Source organism: Pelophylax lessonae, assembly GCF_965119305.1.
Source record: "Pelophylax lessonae genome assembly, chromosome: 5".
NCBI classification, from domain to species: Eukaryota; Metazoa; Chordata; class Amphibia; order Anura; family Ranidae; genus Pelophylax; species Pelophylax lessonae.
The window spans coordinates 32,912,000-32,929,822 of NC_138772.1; the positions used below are offsets into that span (position 1 = coordinate 32,912,000).

At 50.2% G+C, this 17,823-nt stretch overlaps 1 protein-coding gene across 1 annotated transcript in view; it reads left to right on the forward strand.

The window, feature by feature from the left end:
• The first annotated feature begins 8,402 nt into the window (after positions 1-8,402).
• The window catches only part of MINDY4 (MINDY lysine 48 deubiquitinase 4), a 71,180-nt gene continuing 61,759 nt past the window's right edge, over positions 8,403-17,823 (forward strand). Inside the window, exons 1-2 of the mRNA XM_082259057.1 lie at positions 8,403-8,566; positions 12,675-12,794. Of these exons, the coding sequence (XP_082115183.1) occupies positions 8,507-8,566; positions 12,675-12,794 (180 nt within the window). The 5' untranslated portion in view covers positions 8,403-8,506. The remainder of the gene's footprint in view (positions 8,567-12,674; positions 12,795-17,823) is intronic.

The window sequence follows — 17,823 nt, forward strand, 5'->3', positions numbered from 1 at the left end:
TGAGTACACCCCTCACATTTTTATAAATATTTTATTATATCTTTTCATGTGACAACACTGAAGAAATGACACTTTGCTACAATGTAAAGTAGTGAGAGTACAGCTTGTATAAGGCCCCTTTCACACAGGCGGACCATTAACCACTTTACCACCGGAGGATTTTGCTGTCTTCCGTCCAGGCCACTTTTTGCGATTCGGCGCTGTGCGACTTTAACTGACAATTGCGCGGTCGTGCGACGCTGTACCCAAACGAAATGTACGTCCTTTTTTTCCAACAAACTGAGCTTTCTTTTGGTGGTATTTGGTCACCTGTGCGCTTTTTACTTTTTGCGCTATAAACAAAAAAAGAGCGTTTATTTTGAAAAAATAACAATATTTTTCACATTTTTTTATATGAAATCCCCCCCCAAAAAAATGTAAAAATCAAATTTTTTTAAAATTTTTGGCCAATTTGTTTTCTGCTACCTGTTTGGTAAAATAAATCACGATAAGCGTATTTTGATTGGTTTGCGCAAAAGTTATTGCGTTTACTAACTACGGGAAAGATTTCTGTCATTTTTGGTGTTTTTTTTTTAACGCGTAATGGCGGCGATCTGCGATTTCTTTTGCGGGACTGCAACATTGCGGCGGACAGATCGGACCCTTGACTGACATTTTTGACACTTTTGGGGGTACCAGTGACATTACTACAGTAATCAGTGCTATACATATGCACTGTTACTGTAAAAATGACACTGGCAGGGAAGGGGTTAATTTTATTGGAGAGGGAGGGGTTAATGTATGCCTGGTGCTTACTGACGTGTGGGGGGAGGTGACTGAGTGACAGAAGGACAGATCGGATGTTCAGCTATGCTGAACACTGCGATCTGTCACTCCCTGTCACTTAGGAGATCCGCCTGCTCTGTTTACACAGGCGGGCGGATCTCCTCACTCGATTCCCCGACGATCGGGGAAGAGCGGCGGCGATCGCCGCTGCTCCTCCCCTGGCCCGACTCCCGCTGTGACTAAAAACAGCGGGAGCGCGCCTCCGGCGGCGCGCGAGCGCCGCCTACAGGGGGAGGGGTCCAGCGACGTAGGTCTACGTCGCTGGACGGGAACGAGCCACTGTGCCGCAGTAGCAGCATAGTGGCTGGGGCTAAAGTGGTTAAGATCCGCCTGTCCGTTTTTTTAGGCGGATCTGAACGGTCCCCCCATGCATCTCTATGGGGGATCGGATGTCAGAGGAGACATGTCCACTGACATCCGATCCGTCAAATCTGGACGGATGGAAACCCTATTTTCCATCCGTCCAGCGGATCGGATGAGAACAGACAGACGGTCCGTTCCCATCCGATTCCCCCATAGAGAACAGCGGGGACCTGACAGCTGTGTCTCCGCACACAGCGCAGAGACAGAGCTGTCATCCTCCTGCTCAGCGGGGGATTGACGGATCAATCCCCCACTGGGAAAAACGGAGTCCGCTGACGGACTCCACTGTGTGAAAGGGACCTAACAGTGTACATTTGATGTCCCCTCAAAATAACTCAACACACTTCCTATCTTTGACCTTTTGGTACAATAATTACTCATAATCCCCTTCTTTTCAGACTGCGCAAAATACTCCCCATTACCAACGCCTGGGTCTCAGAGTCCCTCTCACTCCTCCTCCCCATTCCCTTTCCCTTTAATTTAAAATGATAAAAGAGCTGCTCACATTCTTTAAAAACAATTCAAGCGTTTACACATTGACAACTTCTGTCAAATCCTATCTCACCACCGATGGATGCTGTCAGATGCACATCCCGGTGTCTCTTCTTATCGCTGTGTAGCCACCCCCCGACGCGTTTTGTCAATTTCGACTTCGTCACAGGGGGTGGCTGCATGGCGCGGCAACTGCTTTTTAATATCTTCCCTTTGTTGCGAGTATGCAGACTCGCACACACACCTCACGGCTTGCGCCGCATAATCCAGACACTACGCATTGTCCATTGGTACAATTAACCCCTATGTGGCCAAATCGAACTTTCCACCTGTTATCCATCAGTTCAATTAACCACTCCATGGTAGATACAAATAATCTGCCATGGAACTTAGCGCAAATTATAGCCTAAGTAACCTAAAAAGTGTCCCGTGTACTGAATGAACAGATAAGGGAGGGAGGATATTTGCAGGGCGATCTTATAGAATGGGCATGCTGGGCAGTTGCCTGGGGGCCCCACTTGCCTAGTGACCCAGCCCCAGCCAAGCATTAATCCCGATTCTCATGTGCATCCGGCCACCGAACTTAGCAGGTGGCAAGTGCCTGTCGGCCCTGCACTGCTGTCAGGCCACTTGGGCCGTGGAGGGGGAGCTCACAACTGCAGGAATGCCTGTCGGCCTCCATGGGAACAGGCGCACACATGTGTGTTCACCGGACCCAGCTGCCCAACTTGTAAGCTGTCATTAGCCTGGCACTGCTGTACCAATAAATATCGCCTCATCGATAATTTGCATTTTTATTCTCATGGGTGATAGTGTAGGTGGGGCCCCAGTGCACTGCATTGCCCGGGGCCCTTTAATGCTCTTAAGATGGCACTAGATATTTGATGTAATTTATCCTCATGCATAATGACCAGTTATACAACATATTTGCCCATACAGTAAAGATGTCATCCATGGTAGCTCCAAACAGGTGATCTCCTTGGAAAGGAAGATCAGTGAAGGCCTTTTCTGAAGTCTGGTCCACAGACCAGCACTTGAGCCAAAAGACACGTTGAAGGACCACTGCCAAAATCGAGACACGAGCCATCAGGGGAGCCGCATCCAAAGAGGAACCATAGATAAACTGGTCTGCCAGCTCGGCAAAGGCAGGGGGGAGCTGTTCCCTCTCCAGGTCACAGCGTAAGAGCTTTGCCCACTCAGTCAGAGTTTGCGACACCAGGGCAATGGTGAATACCAACCTCATTGCCGAACCAGCTCGAGTGTACATAATGCGGGCCGCAGCCTCCGCCTTCCTGTCAGCCGGGTTCTTAAAGGCAGACTACTCTTCAACCGGAATCATGGTTGCCTTGTTTAACCTGGAAACCAGAGGGTCCACCACTGGTGGCACAGTCCACTTTTTAAAAAGGGACTCCTCATAGGGGTAATGCCTAGAAAAAGCGCTTAGGAACCCCATGGGGACGCTTTGGTCGTCCCCACTCTTTAGTGACAATTCTGTCAAAATAGGCAGGGAAAGGAAACACCTTTGCCACTTTGGATGGCTTGTGAGTGCCAAAGGGTACCTGCGCCTCTGTCGCAGTTTTAGCTGCGTCTTCCATCTTTAGGGTCTCACGCACAGATACAATCAGTGCATCCACCAGTGCCTTTTCGTGCGCGGTCACAGACGTGGAGGAATCGTCCTCACTATCAGAGGATTCCAGGCGCGTGGTTGCAGACCCAGCAGGGTGACCCACGTTCGCAGTGGCCGAATCAGATTCGGGATCTGATAAGACAGATGAGGAAGGGGAAGGCGGAGGGAGCTTTTTGCTAGCCCATCTCCTGCAAGCCACCTCCACCCGGGACACAAGGGACTCCAGGACCACGGTCATTGTATGGATGGATGGTTGTGATCTGGAGGGCCCGCAACCTAAGAGAGGGGATCAGGTGAAATGTGCTCCAAAGACTCCATGAGTCACCAGGGGGACCCCACAAAAGGTGTAAAACACTGCTAAAGGACAACACCCACCACGCTGGCAGCACCACCCGGTCGCCAGGCAAAAGCACCAAGCGATCTTCAGCAGAGAGGGAGAGGACCCCACCAGACTCATCACCCGCAGAAACAACACCTCCGCCTAGGACACAATGGACTTCAGGACCACTGTCAGTGCATGAATGGATGGTTGTGACCCGGAGGGCCCCGCAGCCTCAGAGAGAGGATCAGGTGGGGAAATGCGCTCCAAAGACTCCATGAGTATCCAGGGGGACCCCACAAAAGGTGTAAAGCACTGCTAAAGGACAACCCCCACCGTATGGCAGCACCACCCTGTCGCCAGGCACAAGAACCAATCGATCTTCAGCAGAGAAGGAGAGGACCCCACCAGACTCATCACCCGCAGAAACAAGCACCAGGATAATGCACTACACATGCAGCGATCAGGAAGTAAAATCATTCAGGAGTCAGTACCAGGGAATGAGGATGGGCTCCCATAGCTGAAATCGCTGCCAACAGGGCTCCACTGTCATGGCCGCTGCTATTTTCAATGGCAAACCACAGCAAAATGGCTGCCAGAATACACAAACATGGCTGAAGTGTATAGGAATACACAGGCTACAACAAAAGGGTGGCACCACGAGGTATCAGGGACCCAGAAGGGAGACCAGGCCTCAGGGACAAATCCAGGCAGGATGGGGGACCCTGGCAGGAGCCCCCACCAGGTACAACCCCCCCGCACAGTCAATCGACCATTTGACTGTGGCCCCCATCACTAGTAAGCGTCCTGCCCCCACCCCAGGAACAGTGGCTAGACCACCCAAACAGCCCAGCGTATGTGGACAGGAGGGGTAGCTAAGGGACTTGGCAGGGGGGGTGCCTGCGGGATGGGGGGGATGTTGGGGTCCGACCGTCCCAAGGAGGGGCCCACGTCCACCCCAAAACCCTCCAGTGGGAGAGGGGGGACAGCTACTAACCATACTAGGAACCAGACAGGCAACGCTCCAGACAGAACCTCCTCCCCAATAGTAATGGGGGGCTGTCGGCCAGGAAGAACACTGCAACTCGGGAGCGAGACCTGGTTGTATGCAACCTCGCAAAAAGTTTAACTCACAGGCCAGCCCCCGTCCAGTGGGGCTATGTCACCGCCGACCTAGTGTGGAGCTGAGGTCTGCACGGGCTCACTGGCCAGACTGGGGTGACCACTGGATCTAGATTATCCAGCCGGTCACCCGGTTCGGCAGTTGATTGTAGATCTCACAGGAAAAATCTAGGATAAAATATTTCTATCCAAAAAGAAAAAAAAATTGCCAGGACCAGAGATCCCAGCAAGAAACTCGGTCCTTACTCCTGACTAGGCTGAAAAATCTGAGTGCCTATAGCAGAGAGAGGAAGTATACCCCCTGGGACTGCCCATGGGTGTAGCCAGAATTCTTTTCTGCCTAGTGTCTTACTCCTGTAGGGGGCAGTATAACCCAATAGTTATGAATACCAGGAGCTGTCTGTCAATAAACGAAAGAGAAATGCATTTTTTTTTTTTACAAAATTTTCAGTCTTTTTTTATTTATAGCGCAAAAAATAAAAACCCAATGATGATTAAATGCCACCAAAAGAAAGCTCTATTTGTGTGAAAAAAAGGACGAAAATTTCATATGGGTACAGTGTTGCATGACTGAGTAATTGTCATTCAAAATGTGAGGGCGCTGAAAGCTGAAAATCGGTCTGGTTAGGAAGGGGGTATAAGTGCCTGGTGGGTAAGTGGTCAATATTAGTGATCGACCGATATCGCTTTTTTATTGCCGATAGCGATATTTTGTTTATCACATATCGGTATCGGCCAATATTTTCGTACATTAAATTTTTTTTTTTCTTCGTGGAGGGATCTGAGGCTGTTTTGAATGCTGTAATTTTTTTAAATTTGGCGCCAGACAGTACCATAGCTGCCAACTGTCCCGTTTGTGATGGAACAGTCCCGCCAAATAGGACCTTGTCCCGGCTAATTTACTCTGCCAGGACTTGTCCCGGCCAGTGGGGGAAGCAGGAGGGGCCGTCTGACCTTTATTCCCTAATATCTCTCCCTGCGCTGAGTCCAGCCACCATGATCATCTTCATGCTCAGGATGGCCGGCGGGCGCCCTGTGATTGGGCGAACTGCAAACAACAAACAGAAAAAAGGGCGCACCGACCTAGCGCATTATCCTCAATAGGGCTTTATTAATAACAGATAAAATATCTATTCACAAACAAAAGATGTAAGCCAGTATATCAGATTTAAATGACAGAGTCCATCGTTAAACAGTCCACAGTCTTAGTTGAAATAGCGGCTAACGCGTTTCGAGGCTTTGCCTCTTCATCAGGGCTCTATTGAGGATAATGCGCTAGGCCGGTGCGCCCTTTTTCTGTTTGTTGTTTGCATCCCCTCATTTTCTCCAATATCTGTCTTTTGTTCCCCACTCTTCACTAATAAACAGCACTCTGCTCGTTTAAAAATCTCTGGGCGTTTTTTTTCAGAAGCCCCTGAACCCATCTACATTTTATCTTATCTGTCCATGTACACCAGGTCGTTTACAGTCATTTGCAGGCAGTTGCGTTCAGGGACTGTTTTTAGAACGCAATTATTTGCGTTCGAACGTGTGTTTCCCGGCGTTTCGAACGCACAAACGTGTCCGAACGCGATGACCCGCGTTTAGCGTTCGCGTTTTTCCATTTTAAAGGGGAATCATTTTTTTGACCTCTAGGAACGCTTCTAAACGCAAACGCCCGCAAACGCCGCTAAACGCCCGCTAAACGCGGGTACAAACGCGACCGAACGGACGTTTCAAACGTCCTAAAAATTCCAGCATTCAAAAGGGACTTTTAACAACGTCCCGTGTACATGGAGCCTAAGAGTCCTTTCACACGGCGCACTGTCCGACAGAGTCCGTTCTGCTCAGTGCAGGATCGATCCGCCGATACCCGCTGAGCAGGCGGATGACAGCTCCGTCTGCACTCTGTGTGCACAGAAGGAGCTGTCAGATCCCCACTGTCCTCTATGGGGAGATCGGATGTCCGTTCTCATCGGATCCCATCTGCCAGATGGATGGAAAATAGGGTTTCCATTGGTCCGGATTTCACTGACAGGATCAGATAGCAGCGGGTGTCAGTGGAGATGCCTCCGCTGAAATCCACTGCCCCATGGGGATGCATGAAGGATCCAATCAGGTCCGCCTGAAAAACTGACAGGCGGATTGGATCGGATCGCCCGTGTCAAAGGACCTTACCTGGTAACTTTCTATTGTTTTCTTGCCCTGTCCAAAACTCCTTGTCCCCCCTTTTTCTCTGTTCCCACCAGTGCTGACTGGTGCTCCATGTGTCGGGGGAAGGGGGGTTGTCAGACGGACCTGACCACGGACCACACCAGCTCCAGCCTGCAGCGCACACTATATCCCCCCCCCCACCGCGGTCGCCAGCTCACTCACCCTGTGCTGCCCCTGGACAGACATGTGGAGGCAGCGGCTTCCCCCTCAGTCTCCTCCATGTCCCCCTTCGTTGGTCGGGCTTCCCCAGTGTCTCCTCCCTCCTCCTTCGGCAATAAGATGGCTTCTCCTTTCGGCCAATCGGGAAACGGGTCTCACGACCCACTTCCTGATTGGCTGGGAGGAGAATCCGTGTGGCAATAGGGAATATTCATTCGCTATTGTCACACAACTGGGTGGGCTCAGGGCGCAGTGCTCTGCCACCCGAGCCCATCGTTTTTTTAAGCCTATTAGAGCCTTTTCCATTTCCTGTAATTCTCTCTTTTTTGAGTAGACCCTATAATTTGATAAGTAGGCGGAGATTATGCGGAGTGGGTGGAGCTTTGGGGAAGTGGGTGTGGTAAGTAATTGATAGCTGTGCTGCAAAGTGTCCCTGGAAATTTTTTTCAAATGTTGGCAACTATGCAGTACCCAGAAGTGATGTCATTCCGGGTTTTTACATGGAGACCCGAATGCGGCTTTGATTGAGTCTTCGGTGGCCATGCAGGATGGTTGCCCGGGTCTCTTGGTGGGACGGGAGACCCGAGCGAGCCGCGGAAGGTGGAGGGAGGAGGGGGGGGACGTCCCCTCCCGCTCCTTGTAGTGACAGCTGAGCGGCTTCTCAGCCACATCGATTGTCATTACAAGACAGCCGACCGTCTGCTATGGACGCCGGTACCGGGGTGATGCCTCTAGCTGCAGACATCACTCCGGTACAGCACTTTCCCCAAATATTGGCAATATCGGTAACCTCCGATATATCGGGGAAAGTGCAGATCGGCCCTCGATATATCGGCATTGCCAATAATCGGTCGATCTCTAGTCAATATAATTATTGTAGAGTATTATTGTACTGTATATTGTTATAAAGTAATATTATTATTATATATTATTTGGTATTAATATAAAATATTACACAGCATTGTTATACATTAATATAAAATATTAGTATACATATTGTACTGTAAATTATTATAAAATATTATTATAGTAAAGTATTTCCCATTGTCTATCAGGAGAATATAGGGAAGTCCTCCCAGTGATCCCCTCGCTGCTCCCATTAGGGGTGACTTCGCTGTCAGGAAGTCAGTTCTTGGGGTCACCACCACCCAGCCCTGCACGTGGTGGTTGACAGCAGTAGGTTAAATCCCGCACTAGCAGAGAGAGCCAATCAGCGCCTGGAACGCAGGACGGGGGCGGGCACCGTGCGCCGCTTGATCGGGAGGGGCGGGGCGGGGCTTGTACGACGTGGATGCGGAGCAGAAGACTGAGCATGCGCGGCGTACAGAACCGTCGGGTATCCTGTCTAACTGTCTCCATGGTAACAGAACGCCCTGGTGACCGGGCCTAAACACGGCCTGAGAGAGATGAGCCCCCGGACGGAGGAGGTGACGGCTTCCCTCATCAGAGAGTTCCTCAGCAGGAAGGTGACGGTCCAGTGAGTGTGTGTCTGTCCTCCTGTACAGGGCCCATCAGGTCATACAGTATATTACCATGTTTCTGTACCCCGGATACACAGCGCCTGTATAAATACCAGCATGCCCTGGGACACTCCTGGGGAGGGGGAACCTCAAATCCCAGCATGCCCTGAGGCATATTACTGGGGAACCAAAAAACCCAGCATGCCCTGGGACACTCCTCGGGAGCGTCATATCCCAGCATGCCCTGGGGCACTCCGCGGGGGGAGCCTCAAATCCCAGCATGCCCTGGGGCACTCCTCAGGGAGCCTCAAATCCCAGCATGCCCTGGGGCACTCTGCTGGGGGGAGCCTCAAATCCCAGCATGCCCTGGGACACTCCGCGGGGGAGCCTCAAATCCCAGCATGCCCTGGGGCACTCCTCAGGGAGCCTCAAATCCCTGCATGCCCTGGGACACTCCACGGGGGAGCCTCAAATCCCAGCATGCCCTGGGACACTCCGCGGGGGAGCCTCAAATCCCAGCATGCCCTGGGACACTCTGTGGGGTACCTCAAATACCAGCATGCCCTGGGACACTCCGCAGAGAACCTTAAATCCCAGCATGCCCTGGGACACTCTGCAGGGGGGAGCCTCAAATCCCAGCATGCCCTGGGACACTCCGCGGGGGAGCCTCAAATCCCAGCATGCCCTGGGACACTCTGCAGGGGAGTGTCAAATCCCAGCATGCCCTGGGGCACTCCTCAGGGAGCCTCAAATCCCTGCATGCCCTGGGACACTCCACGGGGGAGCCTCAAATCCCAGAATGCCCTGGGACACTCTGCAGGGGGGAGCCTCAAATCCCAGCATGCCCTGGGACACTCCGCGGGGGGAGCATCAAATCCCAGCATGCCCTGGGATACTCTGAAGGGGAATGGCATATCCCAGCATGCCCTGGGGCACTCCGCAGGGGAGTCTCAAATCTTGGCATGTCTTGAGAAACTGTGCAGGTACTGTTGCCACCCGTCCCATAAAATAAGAAATAGTCTCAGACCTCAATCCTCTATAGATTCAATATGTGACATCGCTTGTCCTGTATATTTAGGAGGTCGGCAGATAAAATTGTTCATGAACAGGGTTGTGCTGGGGGCAGACGCCCCCTGTGACAGCCATTTTTGCCATCACCACCCCCTCCCTGTCGGTTGCCCAGCGGCTGCCTGCACAATAGCAGGCATAGACTGTGTGGCCAGGGGGCTGAACATACACAGGGCATGCCCTGAGGATGGAGTCTGTGTCTTCAGTAACACCCTCCCCCCCAGTATGCCTTTCATGAGTGCTTTCAAAGGCCTCCATGATGGTAAAAAAAAGTGATGGTTACCCAGAGGGAACCTTCAAATAATTTTTGAGGACCTCTACTGAAAGCAATTCAGTTTAGGTTAGTGGGAAATAAATGCCACTTATAGAGAATGCCCCCCATTACGGTGGTGGTCAGAATGTCATGCAGCTTGCCATGCCAAGTGTTATTGGCTCTGAAACAATGGAGGTACCATCAAATGGGAGGTCAATAAGCCACGGCTCAAGGAACCTCCAACCTGTGGAGGAGCTCAAGAGTCTCATGGAACCCTGGCTGAGAACAGCTGCTCCTTGGCATTTGAAACTCCCAGGATTGTTGAATGCCTGTGTCCCCCACTACATGCTGTGGTTTCTTCCTCCTGACCCCTATGTCACTGCTGAATCCTGTAGCAATGTAGGAAGGAACCATGACACATTGGGGAGAGGGCACCACACAATGCTTGTTTCTGTTCAGATATGAGACGTATCACACATGGAACAAGCACCCAATGTGATAGACTGCTGCCCCCTTGTGTTATTTCCAAAATCTGATTTTGCTGACACTCAAAGTCCATGCCCAAAAGTCTACCTGCTGACACTTGTGAGCCAAAAATCCAACCAATAAAATGGGACTATTTCCCACTCATTAGAGGAGCTTCCCTTAAAATTCCCAAAAGTCATGTATTAGTAAAGGGGACCTGTCTGTTCTTTACAGTGCTGTAGATAGAAACCTTTCTAATTTATTTACAAGGTCTCGGGTGTGAATGGGGAGCAGGTGTGTTAAATTTGGTGTTATCGCTCTCACTCTCTCATACTGGTCACTGGAAGTTCAACATGGCACCTCATGGCAAAGAACTCTCTAAGGATCTGAAAAAAAGAATTGTTGCTCTACATAAAGATGGCCTAGGCTATGAGAAGATTACCAAGACCCTGAAACTGAGCTGCAGCATGATGGCCAAGACCATACAGCGGTTTAACAGGACAGGTTCCACTCAGAACAGGCCTCCCAATGGTCGACCAAAGAGGTTGAGTGCACGTTCTCAGAGTCATATCCAGAGGTTGTCTTTGGGAAATAGACGTATGAGTGCTGCCAGCATTGCTGCAGAGGTTGAAGGGGTTGGGGGGGGGGGTCAGCCTGTCAGTGCTCAGACCATACGCTGCACACTGCATCAAATTGGTCTGCATGGCTGTCGTCCCAGAAGGAAGCCTCTTCTAAAGATGATGCACAAGAAAGCCTGCAAACAATTTTCTGAAGACAAGCAGACCACAGGACAAAGATTACTGGAACCATGTCCTGTGGTCTGATGAGACCAAGATAAACTTATTTGGTTCAGATGATGACAAGCGTGTGTGATGGCAACCAGGTGAGGAGTACAAAGACAAGTGTGTCTTACCTACAGTCAAGCATGGTGGTGGGAGTGTCATGGTCTGGGGCTGCATGAGTGCTGCCGGCACTGGGGAGCTACAGTTCATTGAGGGAACCATGAATGCCAACATGTACTGTGACATACTGAAGCAGAGCATGATCCCCTCCCTTCAGAGACTGGGCCACAGGGCAGTATTCCAACAAGATAATGACCCCAAACACACCTCCAAGATGACCACTGCCTTGCTAAAGAAGCTGAGGGTAAAGGTGATGGACTGGCCAAGCATGTCTCCAGACCTAAACCCTATTGAGCATCTGTGGGGCATCCTCAAACGGAAGGGGCAAGGTCTCTAACAACCACCAGCTCCGTGATGTCATCATGGAGGAGTGGAAGAGGACTCCAGTGGCAACCTGTGAAGCTCTGGTGAACTCCATGCCCAAGAGGGTTAAGGCAGTGCTGGAAAATAATGGTGGCCACACAAAATATTGACACTTTGCGCCCAATTTGGACATTGTCACTTAGGGGTGTACTCACTTTTGTTGCCAGTGGTTTAGACATTAATGGCTGTGTGTTGAGATATTTTGAGAGGACAGCAAATTTACACTGTTAGGCCCCTTTCTCACTTGTGCGACTTGTCATGCTATTTGGGTTTGCAAAATCGCATGACAAGTCTTTCTCCATTATTTCCAACGAGTACCATTCATATCCTTGCGACTTGAATTCGCACCATCTTCAAAGTAGTCCCTGTACTACTTTGTCACGATTTTGAAGCGTTTTAAGGCCAAAGACATTCAAGCCCAGTCAAAATCGCGGCAACAAAGTTGCGGCAAAATCGCTGTAAAATTGCGCGACTTTGAAGTCGCACAAGTGTGAAAGGGGCCTTATACAAGCTGTACACTCACTACTTTACATTGTAGCAAAGTGTCATTTCTTCAGTGTTGTCACATGAAAAGATGTAATAATATATTTACAAAAATTTGAGGGGTGTACTCACTTTTGTGAGATACTGTATATGCTTACTTATTTTCAGCCCGTTCCAGTCCAGTCAGGTTATCCCCTGTGTCAGACAGCGGCGGCTGCAGGGGAGAGGAGAGAACACCAACAATGGCTGGTAAAGCCTGGAGAGGTGACGTCACCTATAGGCTCTGATGTCCCAGCCGTTTTGGTGCTTCCACCTCTCCCCTGCAGCCGCCACTGGCTGACAATGGGGATCACAAGACTGGGTGGGGGCAGGCTGAAAATAGGTAAAAGTATACATGTTTTTTTTTACACGGATTAGTTAGAATGGGTTTTAGGAGGGGGGGGGGGGGGGCATTTTTAGGATTAGCTGGGTAAATCCTGGAATTCTACTTTAATGTTGAAGTGTTTAAATGCCACCATGTCTCTTCTGCCCTATGTTGTCTACTACTGCTGTTATATATTTTGTCATTTTGTTTCTATAGGGGCTGAAAAAGACCCGTGCAGCTCTAGATGAAGAACTTCCACGCACGCAGCACAGCATCAGTAGCAGGGATGAACTGAGGGCCGTCTTACACTTGGACTCTTTGTACAAGGAGAACAAGGTAGTGACCTCTACCAAGATAATGCTATGAAACTGCTAATGAACCTGTATGCAGGCACCTATAGATGTCCGAATGTAACTTTTATAGTAATCTTCAGAACACACTGAGGGTGTTGAAATCAGGAATGCTCTAATATCCTCATAGTGACCTAAGGCTGGCCATAGATTATGGTCTGGGGTAGAGCCCTGCGCAGGCCTGTTTTCTTAAGCCCGCACCCGCTGAATGTATGACCAGGACCGCCCGCACCCGCAACCTATGTGTCCCACACCCGCTGAATGTATGACCAGGAGCACCCGCAACCTATGTGTTCCACACCCGCTGAATGTATGACCAGGAGCACCCGCAACCTATGTGTTCCACACCCGCCCACACCCACTGAATGTATGAATAGGACCGCCCGCACCCACTGAATGTATGACCAGGACCGCCCGCACCCGCTGAATGTATGACCTGGAGCGCCCGCACCCGCAACCTATGTGTTCCACACCCGCCCGCACCCACTGAATGTATGACCAGGACCGCCCACACCCGCTGAATGTATGACCAGGACCGCCCGCAACCTATGTGTTCCACACCCGCCTGCACCCGCTGAATGTATGACCAGGAGCGCCCGCACCCGCAACCTATGTGTTCCACACCCGCCCGCACCCACTGAATGTATGACCAGGACCGCCCACACCCGCCCGCACCCGCTGAATGTATGACCAGGACCACCCGCACCCGCAACCTATGTGTTCCACACCCGCCTACACCCGCCTGCACCCGCTGAATGTATGACCAGGAGCAACCGCAACCTATGTGTTCTACACCCGCCCGCACCCGCTGAATGTATGACCAGGACCGCCTACACCCGCCCGCACCCGCTGAATGTATGACCAAGATCGCCTGCACCCGCAACCTATGTGTTCCACACCCGCCCGCACCCGCTGAATGTATGACCAGGACCGCCTACACCCGCCCGCACCCGCTGAATGTATGACCAAGAGCGCCTGCACCCGCAACCTATGTGTTCCACACCCGCCCGCACCCGCTGAATGTATGACCAGGACCGCCCGCACCCGCTGAATGTATGACCAGGACCGCCCGCACCCGCCCGCACCCGCTGAATGTATGACCAGGACCGCCCGCACCCGCTGAATGTATGACCAGGACCGCCCACACCCGCCCGCACCCGCTGAATGTATGACCAGGACCGCCCGCACCCGCTTAATGTATGACCAGGACCGCCCGCACCCACAACCTATGTGTTCCACACCCGCACCCACAATGTTTGTGTCCAATCCCGCGGACTTTATCTCAGTGCTGGCCCTTATCTGCAGTCAAAGCCCTTATCTTATAATGATGCTGAAAAGAGGTCTTAGAGTTAGAGGCTCATCATTCTCTCCCTGCAGCTATGATTCCTCCTTCTCCTTCCCCAGCCAAAAACCACATCATACAACGTTGCCAGACCAAACCATTACAGACATGCTCTCTCCACAGCTATGGTTCCTTCCTTCCCCAGCCAATAACCTCATACAACGCCTGATACAGTGCCAGACCAAACCATTACACAGAAAAAGGAGGGGGACAAAGCAGAAAAGTCTTCCCTGACCTCGCTCCGCCAGCTCTCGTTACTCTTCTTTGGGTATGGTACACTGACAGTCATGTACCTTTCCCCCGATAAGAGTAAGGAGAGCTGGCGGAGCGAAGTCAGGGAAGACTTTTCTTCTTTGCCCCCCTCCTTTTCCAGTGTAATGGTTCGGTCTGGCACTGTATCAGCGTTGGTTATTGACTGTGCTGGGGAAGGAACCATAGCTGCGGGGAGAGCATGCAGAAGTACAGTGAGACCTTACGTCATAGAGTTCCCTACGGGTCTCCCGCAAAAGTTCCTGACTGCCCGCAGCAATGGGAAAACTGACCGCTCCCGCGAGATTTGCGGCGGATCCTGCGGGAGCCCGCACCCAATGCAGCCCTCTAGTCTGGGGTGTTGTGGTAGATCGTGGACCAAAGGATGCTGAGGAGTTGGCCAATGGTTTCTGGTAAGGCTTAGAATTTCCACCAAAAAAAAAGAGCAGGATCCCTAGTGTAGTGGATTAAAGTTGTTCTAAAGGCAGGATTTTTATCCTAATGCATTCTATGCTATCAAGTGATTGTAAAGTCTTTGTTCTTTTTAAAAAAAAAAACATGCTATACACTTGGTTTTGCCCAGATGCTCCTCTTCCCGGGTTCCTCTTCTGTCCTCCTGGCCCCTCCCTCCTGTTGAGTGCTGTATACCAGTTTGTAGACGCAATAATTTTCATGCAAACCAATCAATATAAACGTTTTCTTCTTTTTTAGCAAAGACATGTAGCAGAATACATTTTGGCCAAAATTTTAGATTTTTTTTTTTTCTTGGGGATATGTTTTATAGCAGGAATTGGATCGCATGGGTGTTCACACCTATGCAATCTGATTCCTGTCCAAAATCACAGTTCACACTGCGATCTGCAAACCGATCTGGGGGTGTCATTAACTTTGTATTGACACTCGCAGCGGATCGCAGAGGGCAGTGTGAATTGCCTGCGGGAGAGATGCGATGCGATGCGGGAACCCCCACTGGAATCATTCTGGTTACTGCATCGCAATAGTGTGACCCCAGGCTGAATGTTGGTAATATATTCAGGTAATATGTGCAATGGCATTACAGCCAACAGAGTTTACAGTTTGTTTGTTTTTTTTATATTTAAGAGTCGTTCACACTATGGCGACACGACTTCGGGGGCGACCTGTGAAGTCGCCGTGCACCGCGACTTGCACGGACTTCACATAATGGAAGTCAATGCAAGTCGCTCCGACTTCGGTCAAAAGTAGTGCAGGAACCTTTTTCTAAGTCGGAGTCGCTCCTATTAGAACGGTTCCCATAGCACAGAATGGAGCACGACTTGTCAGGCGACCAAGTCGCCTGACAAGTCGCGGTAGTGTGAACCGGCAGTTAAAGTTTTGTTTATAAAACTTGGTTGGACATTATATATCACAACTGCTGAATCTGTGTCTGTAGTGCGTGTTCAAACCTTAAGTGCCGGTTCACATTAGTGCGATCACAGAAATCACATCTAATTCTTAGCGCACTGCACCTAATTTACATGCGATCTCTGTGCGGTGCAAATTTCAGCCATACACTTTGTATGGCTGAATTCGCACCGCAATCGCACTGAACTGTGAATATACAGCGTTTTCACGCATCGCATACGCACCCCTGGCAGTTCACCCTGCCATATACGATACGCTGGGGGTGTCAATTACAAGTTAACGACACCCCCAGATCAGATCGCATATCGCAGTGCGATCTGTAAGTTCGCACACAATCGGATCGCACTAGTGTGAACCACCATGCGATCCGATTCTGCTGCGGACCAAAAAAAGGGTCCTGTGCGAGTTGGGTGCGATTGCGATGCAAATTCAGCCATACAAACTGTATGGCTGAATTTGCACCGCACAGAGATCGCATGTAATTTGAGGAGCAGTGCGCTCCAAATTACATGCGATCTCTGTGATCGCAGAAATGTGAACCGGCACTAATACCATAAATAACATGTTATTAGATTTTTACTCCAGGAGTATGTAATGAGTTTGGCAATTCTAGAGAAATGCTTTAATAATGCATTGCACTGTAAAGTGGTAGTAAACTGCTGCATTTGATTGTTACCTACAGGTAAGCTTATAACCACTTGCTGATCGCATTATGACGTTATACGGCCGCAAAGTGGCTCTCCTGTGCCGGATCCGTACCTAGTACATGATCTAGCACTTCCGGGTAGGGGCATGCCCCTTCTGCAGTGATTAGTCACAGTAGAATCCAATCAGCCAATAGATGTCTGACGATAACCCACTGATCGGCGAGGAGAACGACAGAACAGAGCTCTGCCTATGTAAACAAAGCAGAGCTCTGTCCTGTCAGTGCGGATGTGCTGGATTTTGCTTCCCAGCAAAGCACATCCCTAAAGCCCCGTACACACATACCGAATGTCGGCTGAACGATCGGCCGTCTTTTGTCCGGTGCTGTCATGTCGGTTGAAAAGTGCTAAAGACTGCACACGGATTTTGTCGGCCAACAACAGCCGACTGCAGAAGTGATGTCATGTGATGGTTGACTTTCCTTGTGTTTTTTCTTTTCTGAGCATGCCCAGTCTTGCTCATCTGACTGTTGTCGGCCGAATTCTGTACTGACTGACGAACAATCGGCCGTTCTGGTGACGGCCAACAAATTTTATTGCATGCAGACCCGATTCTGTTCGGCCGAAAAGTCGCAGTCGGCTGTCGGAAGCATCATACTAACAAGCCGACAATCGGCCGAATATTTACGGCCGACAATCGCTACGTGTGTACGGGCCTTTAGTAAAAGCAGCAAACTGTACACACAAAAACACAGGCTTGACACACATTTAACCCTTTGATCGCCCCTGATAACCCCTTCCCAGCCAGTGTCATTAGTACAGTAACAGTGCATATTGTTAGCATTGATCACTGTATCAGTGTCACTGGTTCCCACAAAGTGTCAGTAATGGCTCGTTTCCACTGAGCGGTACGGTTCGGTTCGGTACGCAATTTTTGCAGTTTCCATTGTGAATGGTACCCTAATTCCAAACCGTACCGTACCACTTTTTTGGGACCCTTTCGTTGAGGTACCAAGCACATTTGTACCGTACCAACAGGGTTGAGCTACACTCTGAGAACTTTGATTGGTTGACAGAGAATCGTCGATCACTGCTTTCTGGCTACGCCACGCCTATCATGAAAGGGTACTATTGGCGGTGGAAACGCAAGGTGTACTGTTCCGAACCAAACCGCCCTGTACTGAACTGAACCGTACTGTACCACTCAGTGGAAACGAGGCATTAGTGTCAAGATTGTCCGCTGATCGCCACCATTACTAGTATAAATAAAAATTACAGTATATATATCATAGTTTGTAGACACTATAACTTTTGCGCAAACCAATCAATATACACTTATTGGGATTTTTTTTTTACCAAAAATATGTAGCAGAATACACATTGGCCTAAATTTATAA